Source organism: Tenrec ecaudatus, chromosome 14 (genome assembly GCF_050624435.1).
Source record: "Tenrec ecaudatus isolate mTenEca1 chromosome 14, mTenEca1.hap1, whole genome shotgun sequence".
In the NCBI taxonomy this organism is placed as follows: domain Eukaryota; kingdom Metazoa; phylum Chordata; class Mammalia; order Afrosoricida; family Tenrecidae; genus Tenrec; species Tenrec ecaudatus.
Window position 1 is genome coordinate 69,057,751 of NC_134543.1, and position 24,343 is coordinate 69,082,093.

At 43.0% G+C, this 24,343-nt stretch overlaps 1 protein-coding gene across 1 annotated transcript in view; it reads left to right on the forward strand.

Annotated features, from left to right (window-relative positions):
• Positions 1-24,343, forward strand: part of SLC25A21 (solute carrier family 25 member 21) — a 584,085-nt gene that overhangs the window by 556,533 nt on the left and 3,209 nt on the right. Inside the window, exon 8 of the mRNA XM_075530895.1 lies at positions 23,445-23,626. Within this exon, the coding sequence (XP_075387010.1) occupies positions 23,445-23,626 (182 nt within the window). The remainder of the gene's footprint in view (positions 1-23,444; positions 23,627-24,343) is intronic.

A 24,343-nucleotide genomic window follows, 5' to 3' on the forward strand; every position in this document is an offset into this window, starting at 1 on the left:
TTGGTTACATTACCCTTGATCATGCCTAACCAGGCCTCCCACACCCTCCTGATCACAGATTTGGATTACTTGTTGTTCCCTTGTCCCTGGGTTTATTAACACAACTACCTTTCCCCCCACTGCCCCCTCTCCCATGTCCCCGCAGAACTCTCGGTCCTGTTGTTTTCTTCTCCCATTGTTCATCCAGCCTATCTTATTTAGACAGACCTGCGGAAATAAAAACATGCACAAAAACAAGACAGAGCAAAACCAAGCAACAATATACAACAAAACAATAAACCAATGACAAAGAACAAAACACAAGAAAGAGAAGTTTGTAGTTAGTTCAAGGATTATTGGTTGGCCTTTAGGAGTGTTTTCCAGTCCAGTCTGTTGGGGCAACACGCCCTGGCCTCAAAGTCCACCTTCAACATTCCCTGGGGAACTTGCCGCTCCATTCCCTTGCTGCTCTGTTGCACCCCCTTAATGTTTTGCCTCGGTGTGGCGAGATCCTGTAGGTGCAATTCCCACACTGTTTCCCAACTGTTGTCCCCTCTAGGGCTGTGGGTCAGTGAGGGGTGTCCATGCCTCATAGTGGGGCCAGCCATGTGGTCCTCTCTGTCGACTGGCTGCTCTAATTGGGAACATCAACCTCACGGCCTGCTGGGCCAGGATGTGCTTCACTCTCTCCTCCTCCCCCTTCAGCTGCACCCGTGTGCTCTGATCAGATATGTCCCTCTCCCAGAGCTGCAGATTCAGTGCCGTCCTTAGAAATAAATTCTTCTGAAGGGAGGGGCAGGTGTCCACTTAGTAGTTGGGGTTGGGGCCGACCCACCAGACCTCTCCACTGGTTCCCTACTCCACACCAGCATATTGCATTCACATCTTGGAACACTGGGTTGAAGTCTGGTCCCTCTTTCCCTGTAGAGATATAAAAAATACCCTCCCCTTGGGTGGGTTAGTGCCCTGTGCCCCCGCGACCCATTTCTTTATTATTATTATTATTATTATTATTTTCCTTTCCCCACCTCATTTTTAGTTGTCTACCATGTGTATCCCTGTATTTGGTCTGGTCCCTGCGACATTACCTGGTCTTTACCCCAGGAATGTTTGTATACCATAGGTTTTTCCCTATGCCCCTTTTGCATTTTTTTTAAAGCTTACCTCAGCAGATTTTGAATTCTTTCCAATCTTAAGCCAATGCTATCTTGAGGTCTGTTTTCTCTTTGTTGCCCTCTGGGTGAGGTTGTTCTATGTGGTGGTCTCTTATTTATGCTTGGTGAGTATTGTACTTCGGCCCATACTGGGTCAGCAAGGATCTTTTGTAGGGCTTGGTTTTTTCTAACATATTCTTTGAGATTTTCCTTGTCTGGTAACTCTGACTTCTCCATCTATCTTGATTGATAATTTGGCTGGGTAGAGTATTCTTGGGTTTGTGTTGTTTTCCTTCAAATTTTGGAATATGTTACTCCACTCTCTCCTCTTCTTCATAGTTTCTACCAATAGATCTGAGCATATTCTTATTTGGGAACTTTTATATGTGATTGCTTGTTTTTCCCTAGCTGCTCTCATGATTTTCTCCTTTTCCTCAAAGTTGGATAATTTAACTATTATGTGCTTTGGTGACTTCTTTTTGGGATCTAGTCTAGCTGTTATTCTTTCAGCCTCCTGAATGGTTGCCTGGTTTTCATTCATTAAGCTGGGGAAGTTTTGCTCCAAGAACTCTCTCACTATTGTAGCAGATGACTTCTTTGTTGTGTCTTCCTCCGGTAAGCCAATAATTCTAATGTTGTTCCGCTTCATAGCATCAGACATAGCTCTTAAGTTTTCTTCAGCTTCTCTGATGATCTTATTAGATTTTTGTTTGCTTTTGTTAAAGTCTGCTTGGCTGTCCTCCAGTCATTGATGTGGTTCTCTGCTTCCTTCAGTTGATTCTCGAGGTCCGTGTTTCTACTACTGATTTTTGTTATCTTCTCCCTAAACTCCTGTATTTCCCTTTGATTTATGGCTTTTATCTCCTCTATCATTTCATCCTTTTTCGATATTGTTTCCCTCATATCCTGTATGACTCCAAGTAGCATTCTGAAAATTTCTTTCTGTGACAGCTCAATGTCTGTTTCTTCTATGCATGTCGTTGTGTTCAGGACATCTTCTGCCATTGCCTTTTGTTTCTCCCATTTTTTTGTTGAGGTCACTGGGGCTGATGCCTATTTACATTGCATTGTTTTAGAGTTCCAGGTGCCATTTTCCAGGGAGTTGAAAACCACTGGCTCTCTCTGGGAGACTTGTAGGAATACTTCTTCGAACTGCCTACAGCTAATTTTACTACGGGATTAACCTACCACTTTATCCTCCTGTGGCTTCCCTCTCAGAGGAGGACCCAGAAGCCTGGTGGGTTGCTTGCTTTGGTGTTGTGGAGGTTGGGCAAAGGTCCCTGCAGCAACTTGGAATGTTGAGGAGTGTTAGCCAAGCTACCTTAGGACCCCAGGCACACTGATAGGAATTCCCTTGTAAGAAGTTGAGCAGAGTATCCCCTGGTGGAGGTCAGCCGGGCTTTATGTAGCCTTGGACTAGCTACACAAGGTGTAGCTCACCTAGCTGGGTGTGGCACAGGTGTAAATGCCCTAGGCTAAGGGGAATGGTCTGGAGGTTAGCAGTAGTGTGTGAGACACCAAGAAAGAGACAAAGAGGAGGAAAAAAATTAAAAGCAAGCCTGTGGGGGGCAGGGGGAGGAGGGGGGGATATAGTGTAGAGATGGAAACAAACACAGCGGCAAGCTGTGGCTGTGTTGAGAATAAGTCCCTGTGAAACCCTCCAAGACCCAGGGGGGTACAAAGAGAAGAGATTGAAACAAGGACAACAATGTAGCTGAACCCCCATCCCTGCCTGTGGAGCTGCAAGGGTCCAGTCTCTTCCCCGTGGGGGCAGGTAGTGGCAAACTGTGGCTGTGTTGAGAACAAGCCGCCCTAAGGGCTTCAAGGCCCAACCGGCCTCCACTGAGGTAAGCCAAAAGCCCCCAGCCCCTCAAAACTCCATGGGTCTGTGCCTACTTATCTTTATGATGCTCCTCCTGCAGTCCAGCAGTGTTGAATTTCTCTCTAAGCAACTCTCCTGGGCTGAATTCTGCGGAGTCCCTCTGGTATGTGTTACTCCATCGCCATCTTCCCGGAAGCCCCTAGGTTTAGTATTAAGGTAGCAGATGGACATTGGGCTTCTACTGAAGTACTCCCTCAATGCAAGAATATTTTGTTCTAGTAAGCCGAATATCTTTTTATTATTATTATTAAATACTTTTATTTGGGTCTCTTGCATTTCCTTTCACAATCCATACACTCATCCATTGTGTAAGCACTTTTGTACATCTGCTGTCATCATCATTTTCAAAGCATTTCTTTCTACTTGAGCTCTTGATATCAGCTCTTCATTTCTGCCTCTACCTCCCCCTTCTTCCCTCCCTCCTTCATAAATCCTTGATAAGTTATAGATTGTTATTTTCATATCTTTCATCATCCTCTGTCGCCCTTCGCCTACTTTTCTGTTGTTCATGCCCCTGAGAGGGGGTTATATGTTGATCCTTGTAATTGATTCCCCACCTTGCCCTTATTCTCCTGGTATCTCTGTTCTCATTGTCAGCCCTGAGGAGTTTATCTATCCTGGACTCCCTATGTTTTGGGCTCTTATCTGTTGCAGTGTGCATGTTCTGATCTAATCCAATTTGTAAGGTAGAACTGAGGTCGTGATAATAGGGGAAAGAAGCATTGAAGAACTAGAGGAAAGTTATGTGTTTCATCGGTGCTACATTGCACCCTGACTGGCTCATCGTTTCCTTGTGACCCTTCTGTGAGGGGATGTCCAATTGTCTACAGATGGGCTTTGGGTCTCCACTCCACACACCCCTAAATCACATTGTTATGATTTTGTTCTGGGTCTTAGATGCCTGATACCAGATCCCATCAACACCTCAAGATCACAAAGTAAGCTGCATATCTTATGAGAAGTAAAGACAGTAAATGTGTGGAGGGAAAGAATCACACTCACCCATAGATCTGAAAATAATATATATGACTAATAAATAATTTTTTTAAAAGAACTGATTGGGGGTTGTTGGGTTTTTTTAAGCATGAGGAGGGAAAGGCTTTTTCAACTATGGTTTGTAAAACTTGATGAATTACATAGCACATGATGACAGTTGCTTCCCCTTGCTACTCAGTAAAGCATAGGACTGGAAAAAAAGTTTTAAAATCCTTGAAATGAGGAGTGTAGGCTAGTTTCCTGATCAGGAACCACTGAGTTAAATTTTGGATGGAAGTTGGAAATTTTCAGTAGCAGAATAGAGTTTTCATTAATATTGATGTGCAATTATATCATTTAGGTATAATCTACATATTTGACTTAGCTTTTTTTCTCATCTTGTGATTCTTGGATTTTATTTTCTACTGTTTACATCTTTTCCTAGGCTGGGAGGTGATCCCCTTGGTTCTGCTTGGGTCTCTTAAATTAGAGCACAGAGACAGTTCAAAGTGTGTGTCTCTAATGTTTTATGTGTGAACTCCTAGGGTCTTAGCATCTTTATTCCAAGTAATAGAATCTTAACTCTCCTTTGAATAATTCAGAATTATATCCCAGTGCAAAGTAGGAAATTTTTGTGAGCCAAGGCAATTTTAAAATTTTATATATATATAAATGCTTAACAAAGTGCCTGGCTCTTCGTGAGTATTTTAATATTGCCATCATCACCTTCTTCCAGTTTTTAAAATAAACTAATGGAAAAGGCAAAATTATCCAAGGTCATGCGATTCTCCAGTCAGAGGGTGAGCCAATACATGGTGACTTCCTAAACCAGCGGATCTCAACCTGGGGGTCGAATGATCCTTTCACAGTGGTCGCCCGATTCATAGCAGTAACAAAATGACAGTTATGAGTAGCAATGACAATTTTAAAAAATGGTTGGTGGGGGGCCATCACAACACGAGGAACTGTATTAAAGGGTCGCAGCATTAAGAAGGTTGAGAATCACTGTCCTACACACTCAAAGTGTGACTAAGCTCTCAAGAGACAGAAGCTAGATCTTGATAACCTGGGTGGTGATCCTCCAGGAATAACTGTGCCCTCCCCTACTCCATGTTTCCCTGCACGTTGCTCACACTTTTCCATCAGTACTGAGCCCACGGTCCCAAGATTGCTGTTGCTACACCAAACCTCCTGTTCAGGCTCATTGCTTTCTCGCCCAACACTAGCACTCAGTGTGGGACTGGGCATATATATGTTGATGGGATTCAACTGGATCACACCAGTTCAACAGAACCAATGCATAATTGCTTGCTGAGTTTGGCGAACTGGTTATTAAAATAGCACTTGATGAGAATTCTCTCTAAGATGCTGGCTGGACAACTGCTTAATGTAGAAATTACAAATTGATTAACATTCCTTACATTTTTTAAAACATTCATCTGCACAGCAGCACATTTTAAGTGCCCATGGTAATGGCCATTGCATCCATAGGTATAAAAAAATTAAAAATATGCTGGTGATATTTATTTACTCATTTCCTAAAACCCATTATACTTTTGATGAAATACTGCATTTTTATTCCCTTGTATTTGTTACTTCAGTAAACAACCATAGAACATAAAAAGTGCCAAAGAACCAGAATGGCATGCTGTCATTCGTTTCAACTTTTTATTACACCCCAAATTCCCAGGAGATATTATTAGTAAATTGTACAATTCCTAAAAGTGTTCAAGAGGCTAAAAATATTGTCAGAGCAATTGCTATATGTTCAGCAGAAGCGGAAAAGGTTTTTTCAAAGATGAGCATAATATAGTCAGAGAAGAGAAGTCACATGTTTTTAGTATATCAAACACAATGACAATTGTCTAATTGGCCTACTTCTAAAGGAATGGCATCCTCCTCCTCAATGAAAAGATGGTTACACATAAACCACACAGCCAATGATGCTCCGAGAAAAGTGAAGAATATGCAATTGAGGATGCTGATCAAGAACAATATGAAAATATATGTTAAATAAGTTTTCTTATTTTGTCAGGTGTTATGTAATATTTTCATTAATATTTTTAAATGCTTTCTTGTAACAATTCAGTTTTGTGTACCTCTTTTATTCTTATTTAAGTATTAACCATATGAAATAATAAACTACCTTTTGGTATATCATTTTTTAATACTTGAAACAGTAGTTGGGGCAGCAAGCTGGTTGTTAAATTATTTGAATGCCACCACTGCATATATACCAAACCAACCCACCACTACCGAATTCCAATTCATAGTAACCCTATAGGACAGAATAGAAACACTCCTTAGGGTTGCCAAAACTGTCAGTCTTCCCAGGAGAAGACAGCCTCGTCTCTCGCCTAGGGAGCAGCTTGTGGGTCTGAACCACCAATCTTGGAATTAGTAGCCCAAAGCTTAACACACAACACTTTACACATATATAGACGTCCAATAAATGTTTGGCAAACAAGTGAACAACAAATGAATGATGTATGAGAAACAATATGGCATAAAGAGTAAGAGCATGGGACTAGGAGTGAGAAGCAGGGTCCAAATCTGAACTCCATGTCCTATAAGTGGTGAGATCTTGGACAAGTTTAACTCGTTAAGCTTCATGCCTTTACCTGTAAAACTGTGTTATATAGCTACAGATAGGATTGTATATAATTTAAAATAAACTGTATATATATATATATATATATATATATATATATATATTAGCTTCATGCTTTTATCTGTAAAACTGTTATGAGCAAAAAGGGTCATAACATATATATCTAATATATAATATTATGTGTGATATATGTACATATATTCTATGTAAAATATACTACATACATATTACATAGTGACCCAATCTGTTAGGTACATAACACAGTTTTACAGAGAAAAGCATGATGCTTAAAGGCTTAAACCAGTTCGTTTTACATATTTTATATAGAGAGTGAGCCCTGGTATTCTAGTAGCTCTGTGCTGGGCTGTTAACTGCAAGGTCAGCATCCATGTTTTAGGAGAAAAACAAGATTTTCTACTCCTATAAAGAGTTACAATCTTGGAAACCCCTGGGGCAGTTCTACCCTCTCCTCTGTGGTTGCTATGAATCAGAATCAACTCAATGGCTGTGAGCTATTTGAATATATGTATAGTTGCTGTTGTTCTTTGGCGCCCTAGATCCAACCCCCTCTGGCAGTAGCCTTGTGTACAGCATAACAAAACACCGCCCACCCTCACCCTGAGGGCTCTGTTGGAGCCCGCCATGGCACCACACTATGTCAGTCCAGCTTGTTCAGTTTTCTCCTTTTTTGATGACCCTCTACTGTACTAAACACGATAGCCTCTTCTTGGGACTTGTCTTTTGTTAAAACATGTCTAAAGTACGTGCAATGGAGTCTCCTCATCATCACTCCTAAGGTGTATTCTAGCTATACTTCCTCCAAGATAGATTTGTTTGTTCTCCTGGCAGTCCATAATATTTTCAATATTCTTCACCAAGACCATAATTCAAAACCATTGATTCATCTGTGGTCTTCCATATTCATTGTCCACTTTTCACTTGTATATGTGGCCTTGAAAATACCATGACTTGGGTTAGACACATTTAGTCTTAAAAATTACATATTTGCTCTTTAACACTTTAAAGAGACCGCATGCAACAGATGTGCCGATGCAAGGTGTTTGATTTCTGGACTTCTGCTTCCAGGAGCTCCTAGAAAAATCATACATTCAAAGTTTTCTTCATTTATCGTGGTTTTGTCTATTGGACCAGTTGCAAGGATTTGTGTTTTCTTTACATTGAGTTGTCCATACTGAAGGCTATATTTTTATGTTCACTAGTGTGTTAGTCTGGGTACTTTAGAGAAATAAATCCACAGAAACTCATATATAAGAGAGAGTTTTATATAAAGGTTAAGCACACATCAAGAAAACATGCCAACCCAGTGCTTCCCAAGCCCACAAACCCAACATTAGCCCATAGGCCCAACACCAATCCACAAAGTCCTCCTCCATCTCACAAAACACACACTATGATGCCAACTGCAGGAGGAAAGCCGAATCAGTGAATGTGTAAGAATCTCAGCGCTGGCAGGGGTCTCCACATGGCTGCTCCAGCATCCAGGACTGCATCGGGGTAGGTCCATGTGGCTTCTCCTTGGGGATGTCTTGCAGGAAATGAACCTTGCCAGCTGAAGCAGGGAACCAGCTAAGGAGCTGCACCCCGGTCCGACCATCACAAAGCAAGAGACCAGAGAACTGGAAAGGCGAGGTTCACTGAGCCATTTGTCCCTCTGCCCTTCAATTAACCCCACATGTGTTTATTGTACAGGTTGGCACAATAAACTAACTCAACTAGTAAGTGCTTCAAGACCTCGTGGCTTTCCTTAAGCAAGATTGTGTTGCTTGCATATCACAGGTTGTTTATTAGCCTTACACCAATTCTGATGCCAAATGTTTCTTCATATAGTTCAGCTTCTCGGATTGTTTGTTCAGCAGACACAGGTTGAATAAATATGTTGAAAGGATACAACCCTAATGCACCACACCTTTCCTGATTTTAGACACAGTTTCCCATTGGTTCTGTTCAGACGCTGCCTTTTACTTGAGGGACAGGTTTCGTAGGAGCACCATTTGGTGTTTGGTAAAAGCCATTCTTAGCGCTACAATCCTCAGTCTTTACCCATACGCTGGGTGTATTTGTATAGTCAATAGAGCACAAGTAAATACCTTCCTGCTATTCTCGGCTTTCAGCCAAGACCATTTGATGTCAGCAATGATATCTCTCTTCTGAGTATGACTTGAATTGCTGGCAACTCCCTGTCGATGTACTGCTGCAACTGCTTTGGAATGATCTTCAGCAAAAACTTTATTTGCATGTAATATTAGTTTTATTCTATAATTTTATGGATTCTGTTGGGTCACCTTTCTTTGAAATGAGCACAAGGATGAAACTCTTCTAGTAGATGGATCTCTTCTAGTAGCTGTCTTCCAAATTTCTTGGCATAGACAAGTAGGTGCTTCCAGTGCTTCATCAGCTTCTTGAAACGTATCCATTGATATGCCACCAATTCCTGGGGCCCTGTGTTTCATCAATGGCTTCAGTGTAGCTTAGACTTCTTCCTTCCATGCTATCAATTCTTGATCATATGCTATATCTGAAATGGTTACTTATCAGTTCTTTTGGGTACTGTGGTAGTTACATAATCTGGTGTCAATATGAGGAAGGGATGGAGTCTGGCCTGTCAATCAGGATATAGCCAATGATGCCTCTGTGTGGGCATGGTCTCCTGAGGATTCTGAGAACTCCGGTATTTTCTCTTGGAGGTGGGAGACAGTCTCTCTCTCTCTCTCTCTCTCTCTCTCTCTCTCTCTCTCTCTCTCTCTCTCTCCCTCCCTCCCTCCCTCCCTCCCTCTCTTGGCTTATGCCCTGAAATACCTCCCTTTGGAGAAGACACATGGAAAGAGGCAGACCTCTGGAGCCAGAGAATCCACAAGGAGACCTCTACCAGCTCTGAGATGCTTATACGCCACTGGATCCACAAAACTTCTCTCTCCCTCCCTCCCTCCCTCCCTCCCTCTCTTGGCTTATGCCCTGAAATACCTCCCTTTGGAGAAGACACATGGAAAGAGGCAGACCTCTGGAGCCAGAGAATCCACAAGGAGACCCCTACCAGCTCTGAGATGCTTATACGCCACTGGATCCACAAAACTTCCCACCCAATGACCTGTGATCTTCCTGTATTCGGTGTCATTGCCTGTGTTTCATGAGTCTGAAGAGGACTTTATAGATTAGTATAGGACATATTGGCTAATATCAGACTTATGGACCTGATCTGGATTGGGTTGGGATGTTTTCTCAATATACTATTACTCTTGTATATAAAACTTTCTTATACACATATGAATGTCTATGGATTTGTTTCTCTAGTCACCCCAGACTAACACGAGATCCATGACCCTGTATATTCCTTTCATCTGTTGATACTTTCTACAGCTTTCAATATTTTGGCCATAGAAGCTGTCGCTATTGCAGCTCGAGGCTTTTGTATTTGGGGATTTTTTCATTTAAAAAAATTTTTTTAACAAATCTTTTTATTGGGGCTCATACAACTCTTATCACAATCCATACATACATCAATTGAGCAATGACGAGTTGCCCTCGTCATTCTCAAAATTCGCTTTCCACTTGGGTTCCTGGAATCAGCTTGGTTTCCTTTTTTTTCCCCTCCCACTCCTTCCCCGCTCCCCCCTTCCCCCTGGTCCCTTAATAGCTTATAAATAATTATTTTATCTTATACTGCCCGGTGTCTCCCCTCACCCACCTCCCCATTGCCCATCGCCCAGAGAGGAGGTTACACATAGATCTCCAAGATCGGTTCTCCCTTTCTACACCCTCTTCCCTCCCGGTGTCGCCACTCCCACCGCTGGTGTGGAGGGGTTCGTCCGTCCTAGAGTCCCTGTGTTTCCAGAGCCCTACCGCACCGCTGTGCATCCTCTGGTCTAGCCAGGTCCGCAAGGCAGAATTGGGGTTTGCTTTTTAGCACTTTCAGCTTCAGATACGCTGAGAGGTCTCCCCTTTGGTGTTTGCGTTTCATTATAATGCTCTGCTTTGTCTTCTTGACTATTCTTTGACATTTTGTTCAGCTCTTATATTTCATCCTTTTTAATAGTCCATGTAGCTTCTCAAAATCAATGCTAGTCTCTCTCATGATATCCTTTTTCTAAATTGTAAGTTATGAGGTAGGTTGCATTTTAGGTCATTCGCTTTGTATTCAACAGTTTAAATTCTTACTCAACACTCCCAAAAGGTTGCCCTTCACCCACTCCTTGATGACTTCTCTCTTTCTTGTGGGTGACTATAATCCATTACACCAAAGAGAACACCCATCTCCTATCTAGTCAGTTATTTTCTCTTTCCTCCCTTGCCTTTCCACCTTTAGGAGTTTCCAAAGTCTGTTTCCTTTGGTGTGAATTCTTTCTTTTGCCTTTTTTTTTTTCACTTATAATACTTGTCTCACATGATATTTGTCCTTGTGTGACAAGTAATTGCACTCAGGACTGTGGTCCCCAGGATCATTCATGCTATCAGGTACTGCATGTTTTCATGTTTTTTATCAATGCATATATCCACTATGTGCATGTAAACTCAACTCACTTCCATCGAGTGGATGTCAACTCATAATTGGTTTCCCAAGACTGTAACTTTTCTGGCTGTTTCTGCTGATCTTTCCGTTAGCAGCCCAATAGTAACCCACACCACCGCCATGGCTGCTTTGTGTGTGTGTACCAGAGTTTATTTACCCATTCTTCTACTGATGGGCTTTAACTTGTTTCCATCTCTGCTATTGTGACCAGTGCTTCCCTGAACATGGGTGTGTATATATCTGTTTGAATTATGTCTTCCTTCTTTAGTATATATACCCAGAAGAGGGAATGCTGGATCATATGGAATTTCCATTTCCAGTTGAGATGACACCATATGGCTTTTCACAGTGGGTGTATATATTTACAGTTCCATCAACAGTCCCTCTCCACATCCTCTCCAGATTTTGTTATTTTCTGTTTTATTGAATTGACTATCAATCTTGGTGTAAGGTGGTATCTCATCATTTTGATGTGCATCTCCCAGATGGCTAGTGATCATGAGTATGTATTCATATGTTGGTGGGCCATCTGATATCCATTTTGATGTTATCTTTCTTTCCTATCTTTTTATGACCTGTGACTTTCTTCATATCTGATATTTTATGTCATTCCACACACACGTAAGTACATACATACATACTGTGTGTGGTCGTTGTTAGCTGCCATCGAATGGATAGGACCACAGGGACCATTGCGATCCATTGACTGATGTTTCAGAAGAATATTGCCAGGCCTTGCTTCCTAGTTTGAATTAGTCCTGAAGCTCCTCTGAAGCCTGTTTGGAATCATAGTAACACCGAAGTCTCCACTAACAGATGAGCAATGTTGGCCTGTGAGGCATATTGACCAGAAATTGATCCAAGGATTCCCACATGGAAGGTGAGAAATCTACCCCTGAGCCACCTCTGCTCTCCTAACATATCTAGTAGCACACATTAACCTCTCAATAAGTAATTACTATGAATAGCAGTATGTCTCATGATTAAAGAAATGGGGGAAAATACATCATAATGTATATTTTATTGATCTTTATTGTTGTAGGCAGAAATGCTAGGGCATTTCATTGATAACCAGTATAGAATGATATGTCCAAACCATGTGATTAGGTATCACTCAGACTGTGTAACTTCACAGATACACAAAATGTGTTATTCCTTTGGAGTGAGCTGTGGGTCTACAAGAACGCTGGTGTCTAGTCAATACTGACTCACACTGACCCTGTCGGACAGAGTAGGAGCTGCCCCATTGGTTTCCACCTTTGCAGAAGCAGTCTCCCTCAGAGAAGCTGATGGATTTGACCCACTAACCTTTCGGTTAGAAGCTGAGCTCTTAACCACTGCATCACCCAACTCCTGAGCTGGGGGTAGGAGAAGTTAAACAGAGTTAGCCAGCTTTGCCTTCTACCAATGGAAACTGAAGTTCCTCTACAGGCCAGTGATTAAGATCAGGCCTAAAGCAACACTTAACCAGCCCAAATGTCCAAAGAGTACACAACTGTACACAACAGTTAAGCAGTGCATACTCAGACTTGGCATCTACCCGAATAACTTGAAGAATTTGTGTACGCCAATTGCTGCAATCCATCCACAGAGTGTGGGATTCCATGGGCCTGGGATGGGGTCCTGAGAATATTTCTAACAACTTCCCACACGATGCTGATGATGGTTGTCTGGGGATATCACTATCTCGGAGAACCACCAAATTGTAATATGTGTGTATATGGCCCCAGTGTAAATAATCCTACTCTTGAGTGGGAAAATGTACAGAAATCTTTTCACAAAATCGAATCACCTGCTAACCCCATGAGAAGTAGTGCTTTCTGTGTCCAGACTCAATGTTCAGAAACTCACACTACACTGCTCTTCCCTTAACTTTATAAGGGATTCCTTACGTAACAATAGGATACATGATCAGGTGGAGTCGCTTTTACAAGGTTAATTAAATGGAGACAATGTCCCTTAAAAAGGCCATATCCAAATACACAGAAGCCTTTTTGATGATGTCAGGACACCTCCTCCACCTGTCTACCCAGTGACCCTCAGAAGTATCGGCAGAAAAACTGCCCTGAAGCAAAGTCTGTGGGCTCTCTCCCACGTAACCAAAACTCCCTTCTTAGACTCAACCTTTCAGTTAACTCACTTGTAAAATAGGAATAATAATAGTTCTTACCTTAGAGGTTGTGAAGATTAACGGAGGCAATGCAGGAAAATTTGCACTTAGCAACAGCTGGCCCCAAAAAAGTGCTTAAATGTTTGGGGTTGTTATTATCATTAAGGCTTCTTGTAAGCAGGGGACTGGTGTGCTTGTGGGGAGGGAGGAGGTCGTGTGGCAGGCCTGGAAATGGTTCTTTCTAAGGGAAACGAGCAGTAACGCGGGAGCTACTAGAGTCCACAGCCCTGGGTGTTACCCAGGGGCTTCCAAAGACAGCAACGATAGAGTCTAAGTAGTGGCAAAAAACAAACACCCATCTTTACTTCTGAACCAGATCACCCCCGCTCAATGTGGAACTCTTCAGCAATCAGTATCTCAGCTGAACAAGACCAGCAGTCTCACTTCCCATCCTCCCTCCACCCACAAGAGCTCACTGGGACTCAATGGAATAAATCCCCTATACACTTTACTTCTCCTTTGCCCCAGCACCCCATGTTACCCTAAACCAAACCCAGTGCCATCAAGTCAATTCTACCTCCTAGCAGGTTTTGAACCACCAACCCTTTGGTTAGAGGCCCATGCCTAATTCACAGCATCACCTGGGAACCCCATGGTCAGAGCCCCGTTCCAAAGATAGAATAGAAAGGGCTCATTTCCTGCCGGCATTTCCGACTACTGCCGGCACTGCTGGGCTAGGGTGTTGGGTGCTGCTGTTTGCCATCTGGTGGAGCTCTGACCCATGATGACCCCATGCAAAATGGAATCAGACCAAGGGGACCCATAAGGATTTCTTTTTAAAATATAATTTAATTTAATTTTGTGTTGCTGCTAAAAATATTCACAGCAAAACAATACTGATCAACAGTTTCTACATGTACCGTTTAGTGACAATAAATACATTCTTATGGTTGTGCACCCATTCTTTTTTTTTAAATCATTTTATTGAGGGCTCATACAAGTCTTATCACAATCCATACATACATCAATTGTGTCAAGCACATTTGTGCATGCATTGCCCTCATTCTCAAAACATTTGCTCTCCACTTAAACCCTTGACTTCAGATCCTCATTTCCCCCCTCCCTCCCCATTCTTCTCTCCCTCATGAACCATTGATAATTTATAAATTATTATTATTTTATTATGCCTTACACTGTCTGATGTCTCCCTACACTCACTTTTCTGTTGTCCATCCCCCAGGGAGGAGCTTATTTGTAGATCCTTATAATTAGTTCCCCCTTTCTACCCCCACCTTCCCTCCACCCTCTGATATCGCCACTTTCACCACTGGTCCTGAAGGGATATCTGGCCTGGATTCCCTGAGTTACCGTTTCCTATCTGTACCAGTGTACATCCTCTGGTCTAGTCGGATTTGTAAGGTCCAATTGGGATCATGATAGTAGTGGGGGGAGGAGGGAGGAAGCATTTAGGAACTAGAGGAAAGTTGTATGTTTCATCATTGCTACACTGCACCCTGGCTGGCTTGTCTCCTCCCGGTGACTCTTCTGTAAGGCAATGTCCAGTTGGCTACCGATGAGTCTTGGATCCCCATTCTGCACTCCCCCTCATTCACAATGATTTGATTTTTTGTTCTTTAATGCCTGATACCTGATCCCTTTGACACCTCGTGATCACACATGCTGGTGTGCTTCTTCCATGTGGACTTTGTTGCTTCTGAGCCAGATGGCCGCTTTTTTACCTTCAAGCCTTTAAAATCCCACGTGCTATCTTTTGATATCCGGGCATCATCAGCTTTCTTCACCACATTTGTTTATGCACCCGCTTGGTCTTAAGCAATCTTGTCGGGAAGGTGAGCATCATGGAATGCCAGTTTAAAAGAACAAAGTATTCTTGCATTGAGGGAGTACTTGAGTGGAGGCCCAATGTCCATCTTCTACCTTAATATTAAACCTATAAATATATGCACATAGATCTATTTCCCCATCATCATATATAAATATATTTACATATGTGCATGCCTTTATTTAGACCTCTATAAATGTTGTTTACCTCCTAGCTCTTTCCTCTATTTCCTTTGACTTTCCTCTTGTCCCACTATCATGCTCAGCCTTCATTTGGGTTTCCGTCATTCCTCTTGGTTACATTAGCCTTGATCAAGCCCTACCAGGCATCCTACACCATCCTCACCACTGATTTTGAATCACTTGTTGCATTGTCCCTGGGTTTGTTAACTCTACTTCCTTTCTCCCCACCTCCCCCTCTCCTATGTCCCCCCAGAACTGTCGGTCCCATTGTTTTCTCCTCCAGATTGTTCATCCAGTCTATCTTATTTAGACAGACATGCAGAGATACTAACATGCACAAAAACAAGACAGAGCAAAACCAAGCAACAAAATAACGACAACCAAAAAAAAAAGACAAAAAGAAAAAAGAAAGAAAAGCCTGTAGATAGTTCAAGGGCTGTTTGTTGGCCTTTAAGAGTGTTTTCTGGTCGAGTCTAATGGGGTGCCATGCCCTGGTCCCAAAGTCTATTTTTGATACTACCTCCAGACTTCCTTGCTCTGCTCCCCTTGCTGTTCTGTTTCACCCCCTTAGTGTTTTGCTTCGGTGTGGTGGGGTCAGATCGGGTGCAATTTCCACACTGTGTCTCCAGTGTTGTCCCCTGTAGGGCTATGGGTCAGTGAGGAATGTCATGTCTCATAGTGGGGCCAGCCATATTGTCTTCTCTGTGGATTGGCTACTCTGAGCAGGAATATCATCCTCAAGGCTTGGTGGGCCAGGATGTGCTCCACTTTCTCTTCCTCCCCCTTCATTAGCTCCTGTGTGCTCTAACCAGACATGTCTCTCTCCCTGAGCTGCAGCTTCAGTGCTGTCCTCTGAAATAAATTCTTCTGTGGGGAGGGGCAGCTGTCCACGTAGTTGGGATTGGGGTAGGCCCCTCAGACCTCTCTACTGGTTCTGTACTTCAGTATGTTGCATTCACATCTTGGAGCACCAGGTTGATGTCTGGTCCCTCCTGCCCTGTGGAGATATAAACAGTACCCTCCTCTTGGGTAGATTAATGCCCTGTTCCCCCGCTACCAATTACTTTCTTTTTTTTTCCTTTCCTACCCCCCTCCTCTTTAGTTGGCTACTGTATATATCCCTGGATTTGTTCTGGCCCCTGCAATATTACCTGGACCCCTCTCCAGGAATGTTTATAAACAGTAGCTTTTTCCCTATGCCCCTTTTGCATTTTTTTAAGCTTACCTCAGCAGATTCATGTACTTGTCCTTTTGTGCTTGGCTTACTTTATTTAGCATAATTTCCTCCAGTTCTTCCCATGTGACGATGTGCTTCATATATTCATCACTGCTTTTTAACAATGCGTAGTACTCCATTGTATGTATGTACCACAGTTTTTTAATCCATTCATCAGTTGATGGAAATTTGGGTTGTTTCCAACTCCTTGCAATTGTGAACTGTGCCACGATGAACATTGGTGCACAGATTTTAGCCATGGTTTGTTTCTTGCCTCTTCTGGGTATATGCCCTGTAGTGGAATTGCTAGATCGTATGGTAGCTAAATTTCCATCTGTTTTAGATATCGCCAAATCGATTTCCATAGTGACAGTACATACCTACAGGTCCACCAGCAGTGGATGAGAATTCCTGTCTCCCCACACCCCCTCGAACACTTGTTTTCTGATTTTTTTAATTGAGCTATCTTTGAGGGTGTTAGGTGGTATCTCATTGTTTTAATTTGCATTTCTCTTATTGCTAAAGATCAGGAACATTTTCTCGTATGTTTATTGACCATTCTGATTTCTGCCCCTGTGAAGCTTCTGTTCACATCCTTTTCCCACCTCCTCAGTGGGCAATTAGTTGGGTTTTTTTTCTTTTTGGAAGCTAGCGGAGTATTGTAGATTTTCATAAGGCCTTTATCTGATGTCATTGCTAAAACTGTTTTCCAAGTCAGTGGGCTCTCTTATTATCTCTCGGTGAATTCTTTCGATGTACACAGGTGTTTTATCTTCAGTATATCCCATTTGTCAATTTGTGACTCCTCTGTATTTGTGTCCTTCCCTGTTTCTGATAGCCTGTGTATTCCCTGCGCCAAAGTTCTCAGGTTTGTTCCAATTCCCTCATTCATGGGCCTAATAATTTGGGGTTTTACCTCAAGGTCTGTGATCCACCTTGAGTTTATTCTTGTGCACGGAGTGATAAAAGGGTCTTGCTTCATTTTTCTGCAGACAGATAACCATTTTTTACCAGCACCACGTGTTGAAGAGGCCTCTGCTTCCCTGGACAGACTTCCTAAACAATATTAAATACAAATGGAAAAAACAGGCACCCTTATCTTGCTTCCCATTTCAAGGGGGTAAAGACTTCAGACTTTCTCTATTAAGAATAATGCTGACAATTGATTTATATACCCTAAGTCATATTAAGCAATTTCCTTTTTATTTCAAATATCTTTAGGGTTTTCATCAAGAAGAAATGGTATTATATTTTATCTAAAGCTTTTTTCTGAATTCTGATCATGTGGTTCATTTCCTGGGTCCTATTGATGTGGTATATTACATTGGTTGATTTTTTTTCTAATGGTGAGCCATTCCTGCATTCATGGAATATATTGCACTTGATCATGGGGTTTGAATTTTTTAATATGTCATTGGATTATATTCAGCAATATTTTACTGAGGATTTTTTCATCTATGTTAATAAGAGATGTTGGCCTGTGATTTTCTTTCCCTGTCGTGTTTTTGTCTGTCCTGAGTATCAGGTTGGTTTGCTTCATAGACTAAATTAGGGAATATTCCTTTCTTAATATCTTTTGGGAGAGTTTAAACCGTATTGGTGCCAAGTCTTTTCTAAATGTTTGATCGAGTTTTCCAGCGAAGCCATCTGGTCCAGTAATATTTTTGTTGTTGCTGGGACGTTTCTCGTCCCTAACTCCATCCCTTCCCTTGTGAAGCGCCTGTGGGTCAGTTTGGGTAGATTGTGTCCTTCTAAGAATTTGTCCACTTAATCTAAGTTATCCAGTTTGTGACCATACAGTTGTTCATCATCTTCTCTCGTCATTCTCTCTCTTCCTATTGGGTTCATTATAATGTCCCCTCTTTCATGTTTTAATTCAGTTATTTATATCTTTTCTTAGTCTAACTTCAGATTTGTCCAACTTATTGATCTTTGAACAGTCTGACTTCTGGTTTTATTTATTCTTACTATATTTATTTTTGTTTTTATTTCTTTGCTATTCATTTCTTCTGGTAGATTTATGCTTTCTTTGCTCTTCTCTTTCTATCCTGGAGCTGTTGCATTTGGCTGTTGATTTAGGCACTTATTGCTCTAAGTTTCCCTCTGAATACTGCCTTCACTGCATCCTATAAGTTTGGGTATGTTGTGCTTTCATTTTAATTTGATTGTAAGAAAATTGTGAATTTTTTTCTTTCATCCATTGGTAGCTTAAGAGGATGCTGCTTAATTTCCGTATGTTTGGGTATTTTCCGGGTGTTTGGGTTTTTCCTATTACTGATTTCTACCTGAACTGTGTACTGGTCAGCATGTATGATCCGGACCTCTTAAATTCAACAAGGCATGCTTCCCTGGGAGAAAATGTGTATGGCGCTGCTGTTGGGTAGAATATCCTGTACATATGTGTCTGTTAAAGTCTAGTTGGCTTTTAATGCCATTGATGTCTTCTGTTTCATGGACTATCTTTCTAGATGTTCTGTCCAGGTTTGGATCGTGTATTAAAGCCCCCAACTATTATTGTAGTACTATTTCTCCAATTCTATCATTGTTTGCTTATAGCCTTATATGCCCCAGTGTTAGGGATAATGTGTGTGTGTGATTGTTAAATCTACTTAATTAACTGAGCCCCCACCACCTCCCCTGGCCTGCTATGTAATTCCAAAATGTTATCCAAACCCTCTCTATCTTGGAGTTTTAACCCTCAAACTGAAAATGGAGCTGCTGATCATCTCACAGAGATGTCCATCTCTTGGAGATCCTCAGAGGAAAATTTCTAAATAATTAGCAAATAGTGAGCCAATCCAAGGACCAGGGTTGGGGGTTTCCCTCCCACAACAGCACCACTGCCCCACCACCACCACCACCAGTTTACTGAGTCCTGGGTACGGATCAGAAGGCTGTGCCACCAGGGCCATTTGGATGGATGTGGCAGTGTCTCGGGCACTAGGGGATCTATCTCTGTGTGATAGAAATCTGTCCCTGTGCTTCAGCAGCAGCTATGGAAACGTCCTCCTCCCCATCTGCCATGAGGGAAGCATCCAGTGAGCCACTCTTCCCTGACCGCCAAGAAAGGGTCTGGGGCATTGATGGTGTTCTGGCTATGGCCACTCGTGGGATTTTTCATACCTTCTCTCCACATGTTTTGTCACCTGCCTCTAATCTTCTGTAAGATTGTGTGTTCAAAAGAATGAGAATTGTAGCAGGAACACAAAGAGGAGGGCTATAATATTCAGTGGTTTGGGTTTGGGTTAGGTTCTTAATAATCAAAAGGGAAATCAACAAACCCCATTTGTCTTGTGACAAGTAGATGCCTCAGCCTACTAGAGGAAAACTCAGGAAGTTCAAGAAATAAAAACCCAAAGAGTAATATTTGAGGACCGTGTTCTGTGCCCACTGCATTCTTTTGCTAAAAACGGATCGCAGGCTATCAGATCATACTGTTCCCTGTAATTCACTGAGCAGTGGGAGGGGAGTCCGATGACTCCACGCCTGCCTCTGTGAGACCCGAGAGGCCTGAGTTCTCTACCTTGAAAGAGCTCACTTTCCACGGGCCCTGTGTTTTACCTGCCCCATGGTAGTGCTACCTTGCACAGAGACAGAAACTTGGGAAACAGTGATTTGTAGGTAAATTTGATTCTAAGTATTTCTACAAAAATAAAGAATTAAGTACATCGATAGGCCAATCAGTAAGCATTTATGTACCTGCTGTGCGTCACGAGTGACTTCATAGCACTGTGCAATCAAGGGCACAAAGAAGAGTAACACTGTTCCCTGCGGTGTGAGTTCATAGTCCCATGTGGAATGCAGATGTATGAAGTGCACACACACACACACAGCAAGCACAACCATTGAGGGTGCTTCAGGAGTAGAGAGGAAGGACAAATCCGTTTTGAAAATCTATCAAAAGTTCTTGGAAGAGGTAGGAGTTTAGCTGGACCTCAAAAGTGGAGTGGGGTGCCTACCGATGGAAAGGATGGAGAAGGGCATTCCAGACTGCAGGAGGAACTTGAAGAAAGTCGTGGAGCTGGAGACGTGGTTGGCAGGTATCAGGTAATGATGAGCTAACCAGTACGCTCATACTATGAGTCTGTCCCACTCATAACCGCCCTGTGTTGAACACCCTGCCCAGTCCTGTGCCATCCTCACCATTGTCCTTGTTGAAGCCCATGGTGAGGAGGAGACCAATGGGGGGAGGGCAGGGGGCGTGGGCATTGAGAGCTGGCAACATGTTGCAGAGAAAGCAGAGAGGTGAGCTGAGAGACTAGGATGGTCGCATGGGACCAGGGGCCAAATGGTGAGAGAAGCCCTCTAGTCATCGAAGAGGGCCTTGCTTCTCCCAGAATTCCTAAAGAGCCTCTGGGTGAAGCAAGCAGTCATTGAACTGGGCTGCTCTCCAAAAGGTTGGAGGTTGGAGCCTACGCAGCCTCAGAAGAAATGCCTTGTGGTCTATTTTCAAAAGATTAGCCCTTACAAGCTTTACGGAGAAAATTTCTATTCTGACCCAAATGAGGCTGCTGGGTGTTAACTTTGTCTCAACTGCAACGGGTTTAGAAGGCCTACAGGGCTGCAGCCAGTCACCACCTCTGCCTCTGGAGGTAGCACCAGCATTCAAGACTCCCTGACTTGGGTTTTCAGATGGGCAGTTGCAGAAGTCCTGGAGAAATGTTAAAGCGAGTCGCAGACCCCTTCCCAGTAGGGTGGCATAAGTGGTTAATTAAGCACTAGACTGCTTGCTCACCAGAGACACCTCAGAAGGCAGGCCTGGCAATCTACTCCTGAAATCTGCCTTGAGAACTCTGAAGCACAGTTCTTCTCTGGCGCACTGGGGTCACCATTGGGTCGGTGGTACCCTACTACTACGTTGTCTGGAAGACAGAGGTTTAACACCTACTCTCGCTTGTGAGAGTATTGATGGCTTGGAGATCTTAGGGTTTGATCTCCACCAAAGTGTCTCAAGCATGATGACCTTTACCAGATAGCTGACTTTGTCCTCCTGTCTTCAACTCTGATCCTCAGCAGACACATTCAGAGATGGGACAGGTTGACTGCTTAAAGAAGTCCCCCGAACGTCCTCGATGGGTACACGCCTCCTCCTCATCGTCATCATTTTCACTCTCGCACTCAGTTGAAAAGGCAGTGACCATGGTTGTGTGACTACAATGCCTTAGGAGTATTGGACTACAGGATGCTCTGGGTCCTTAGGAAACAGGCTACACAATGAGACTATGCATTTTTGGCCAGGCTTGTACAACATTCATAGTCCTTGCATCTAGTGTCACTTTTATTTCTCAATAGTCATACCGGACAGAGGTAAGCAGGTCTTTAAACCTTCCTTCTACACCTTGGGGACACCAATTAGGTGACTCGCCTAAGGCCAGACAACCAGAGCCGGTCCTGAGTTCCACGTCCTCCCAAGCCCCACATCCAGTTTGCTTCTGTGCCATAATGGAGAGGGGGTAATATAAATGGCATTTTTCTCTCCTTGTAAAAGAGGGAAAAAAGAAGAAGAAGGTAACTATTTAAACATACTTCACCCATACTGCAATCGCTGCATTGTTTTTCCTGTTGAAACACCCTGTTGGTTTTTAATCCCTTTAAACCTACCCAGCACCTGTATGGCTTAGACCCAGCCATCATTACAGAACCCCTCCCTCTCCCTGTTTAGCCACATAGCACTTTCTGATGATGGTGACTGGTCCTTGGCTCAGTTGAAAATCTCAGAACATCAGTTTTCTTCTTCCATGAAATGGTTGGACCTGCCTTTTGTTTTGTGTTCTATTTGTTTGGGTTTTGTTTGGTTTTTTTTCCCCCAAAAATGATGCTGGGTGTGTTTTCCCCGCCATCCTTTTCCTGCTGGATAAAATCAAGCCACAGTGCAAGCCTGTGTTCTTCCTGTGAAGATGGCTTCCCACGAATGACTGCCGAAAGGAGAGCAGCATCGGGGGTGTCTGGCATGCTCCCCACGGCAGAGAGTGGGCAGCTGAGGGGATGGGATACAAACCTCTCTTCAGGGCACAGATGGAGGCTGCAAACATAAGGAGAACTTCCCAGCAAATTCATTATAACAGAGCGTAACGTGAGCTCGGTGGGCATAAAAATAGGCTGAAGGAAAGTGACTCCCACAGAAGGCCTAATTAAAGACTTTGATGTCAGAAAGCAGAGCAGGGAGGGTGGAAAATCAAATCAGACCAATTTGCAGGCCCTCAATTCAAATGGAAAGAAGAAAATCATATTCCTCTTTCAACCCCTCTCCGGCTCCCTCTCGCTTTTTCTTCCTTTGCCATGAAGCAAGAATAAGATTCAGAAACAATGGGTTGTAAATTCTTCGGCCAATTAGTCCAGTGCCTTACTACTGTTTATAATGCACAGAATGTCACAGGCTGTTTTGCAGCCGCCCCAAGTCGGTTTGTTAATAACAGGAAGCTAGCACTTCTCAGTACAGTGGATCAGCTACACGTGAAAATAAATGCAAAAAACCTGGAGGGGAATGGCAGCAGACGGGGAGTAGCCTTGATTTAATTTAACATTTGGGGGTCCACACACAAATGAGCATTTTAGTAGGCTTCATGGTGGAAGTTGCTGTCATTTGTAAAATATTCTGGCCAATTAGCTAATAGTGTGCTTGGATTTCTCCTGTTTTGATACAGTAATACTAAGTACATTGTGAAGCCCAATTATACAAATCATCCCCATATGCCATACCAGTCTCTCTTTATGAACTGTGTTTATAAATCCTGTGTGAGGAAATGTGTACTTCAGCAATTTAGACCATGTGTAAAAACATGGCCAATGGGATTGCGGAGAAAACAAGTTCCAGCCCAGGAGATCCTAATGTGTTCCACTGGAGAACAGGAGGGTGCCGGCGAGGGCCATGCTCGGGTAATACACAGTGCTTGACAGTGTGGAACCCACTTAGGGGCTTCCGCTTCCTTCCTCTGCCGTGACTCCTGTTCCTCTTCTGTTCTTTTAGGATCCGACCTTGGAGCTTTTGCGAAAGTTTGGGATCGGTCTTCTCTCGGGAACAATAGCGTCAGTCACTAACATCCCTTTCGATGTTGCCAAAAGTAGGATTCAAGGGCCCCAGCCAGTTCCTGGACAGATCAAATACAGAACCTGTTTTAAAACAATAGCCACCATCTACCAGGAAGAAGGGTAACACATTCTTCTTTGATGAGGATGCGACTGCTCAGGTTTTGCTGGGTGGGGGGGGGGGGGAGGCGGGGGCAGGCAGGCCGGGAGGATCCCTATTGTCCTTCCGTTTTGATGAGGGCTGGGAAGGCCTCCTAAATGGAATGTGTGTCTAAGAAGCTAGGATCACCTTTGCAAGATAAACATTGTCAGGGGATGTTGGCAACACCAGGAGTCACGATCGTACAAGATGCAGCACATTGGCCTTAGAACACCCAGGTGAACATTCCACTTCTGAGCGTGCATACACTGTGCTATTGCGCCTTATATCAGCACTGCTAAGAGGGGCGGGGCCGAGACATCTTCCCACCGTTCATCAGAATATCACCCAATTTTATTCTCCTGAGAAGATTAACTAGAGTTCCGCAGAATTGCTTTTTAAAATGTAAAGTGTGTGTCTCTTTTTTCTTATATTATTGTGCTTCTGATCATTATGTTGGCCTCTTCCTCTCGCCTCAGCCCCGTCAGTCACAAGTAAACAAGTGTTATTTTATTATTTTGATCTGAACTGCATCACATTTCCTAATGTGAAGACTGAGTCTGCGGTCTTTGAAATTCAATTGCAAACGTCATTTTGTCCATATGCACAGCTGTCTTGCAAGCAAAATCCATCTTGCTGATGAAAGTCTTATTTCTGATTGGACAAACTCAGCACAGCTTGGATAATAACGAATCGATTAC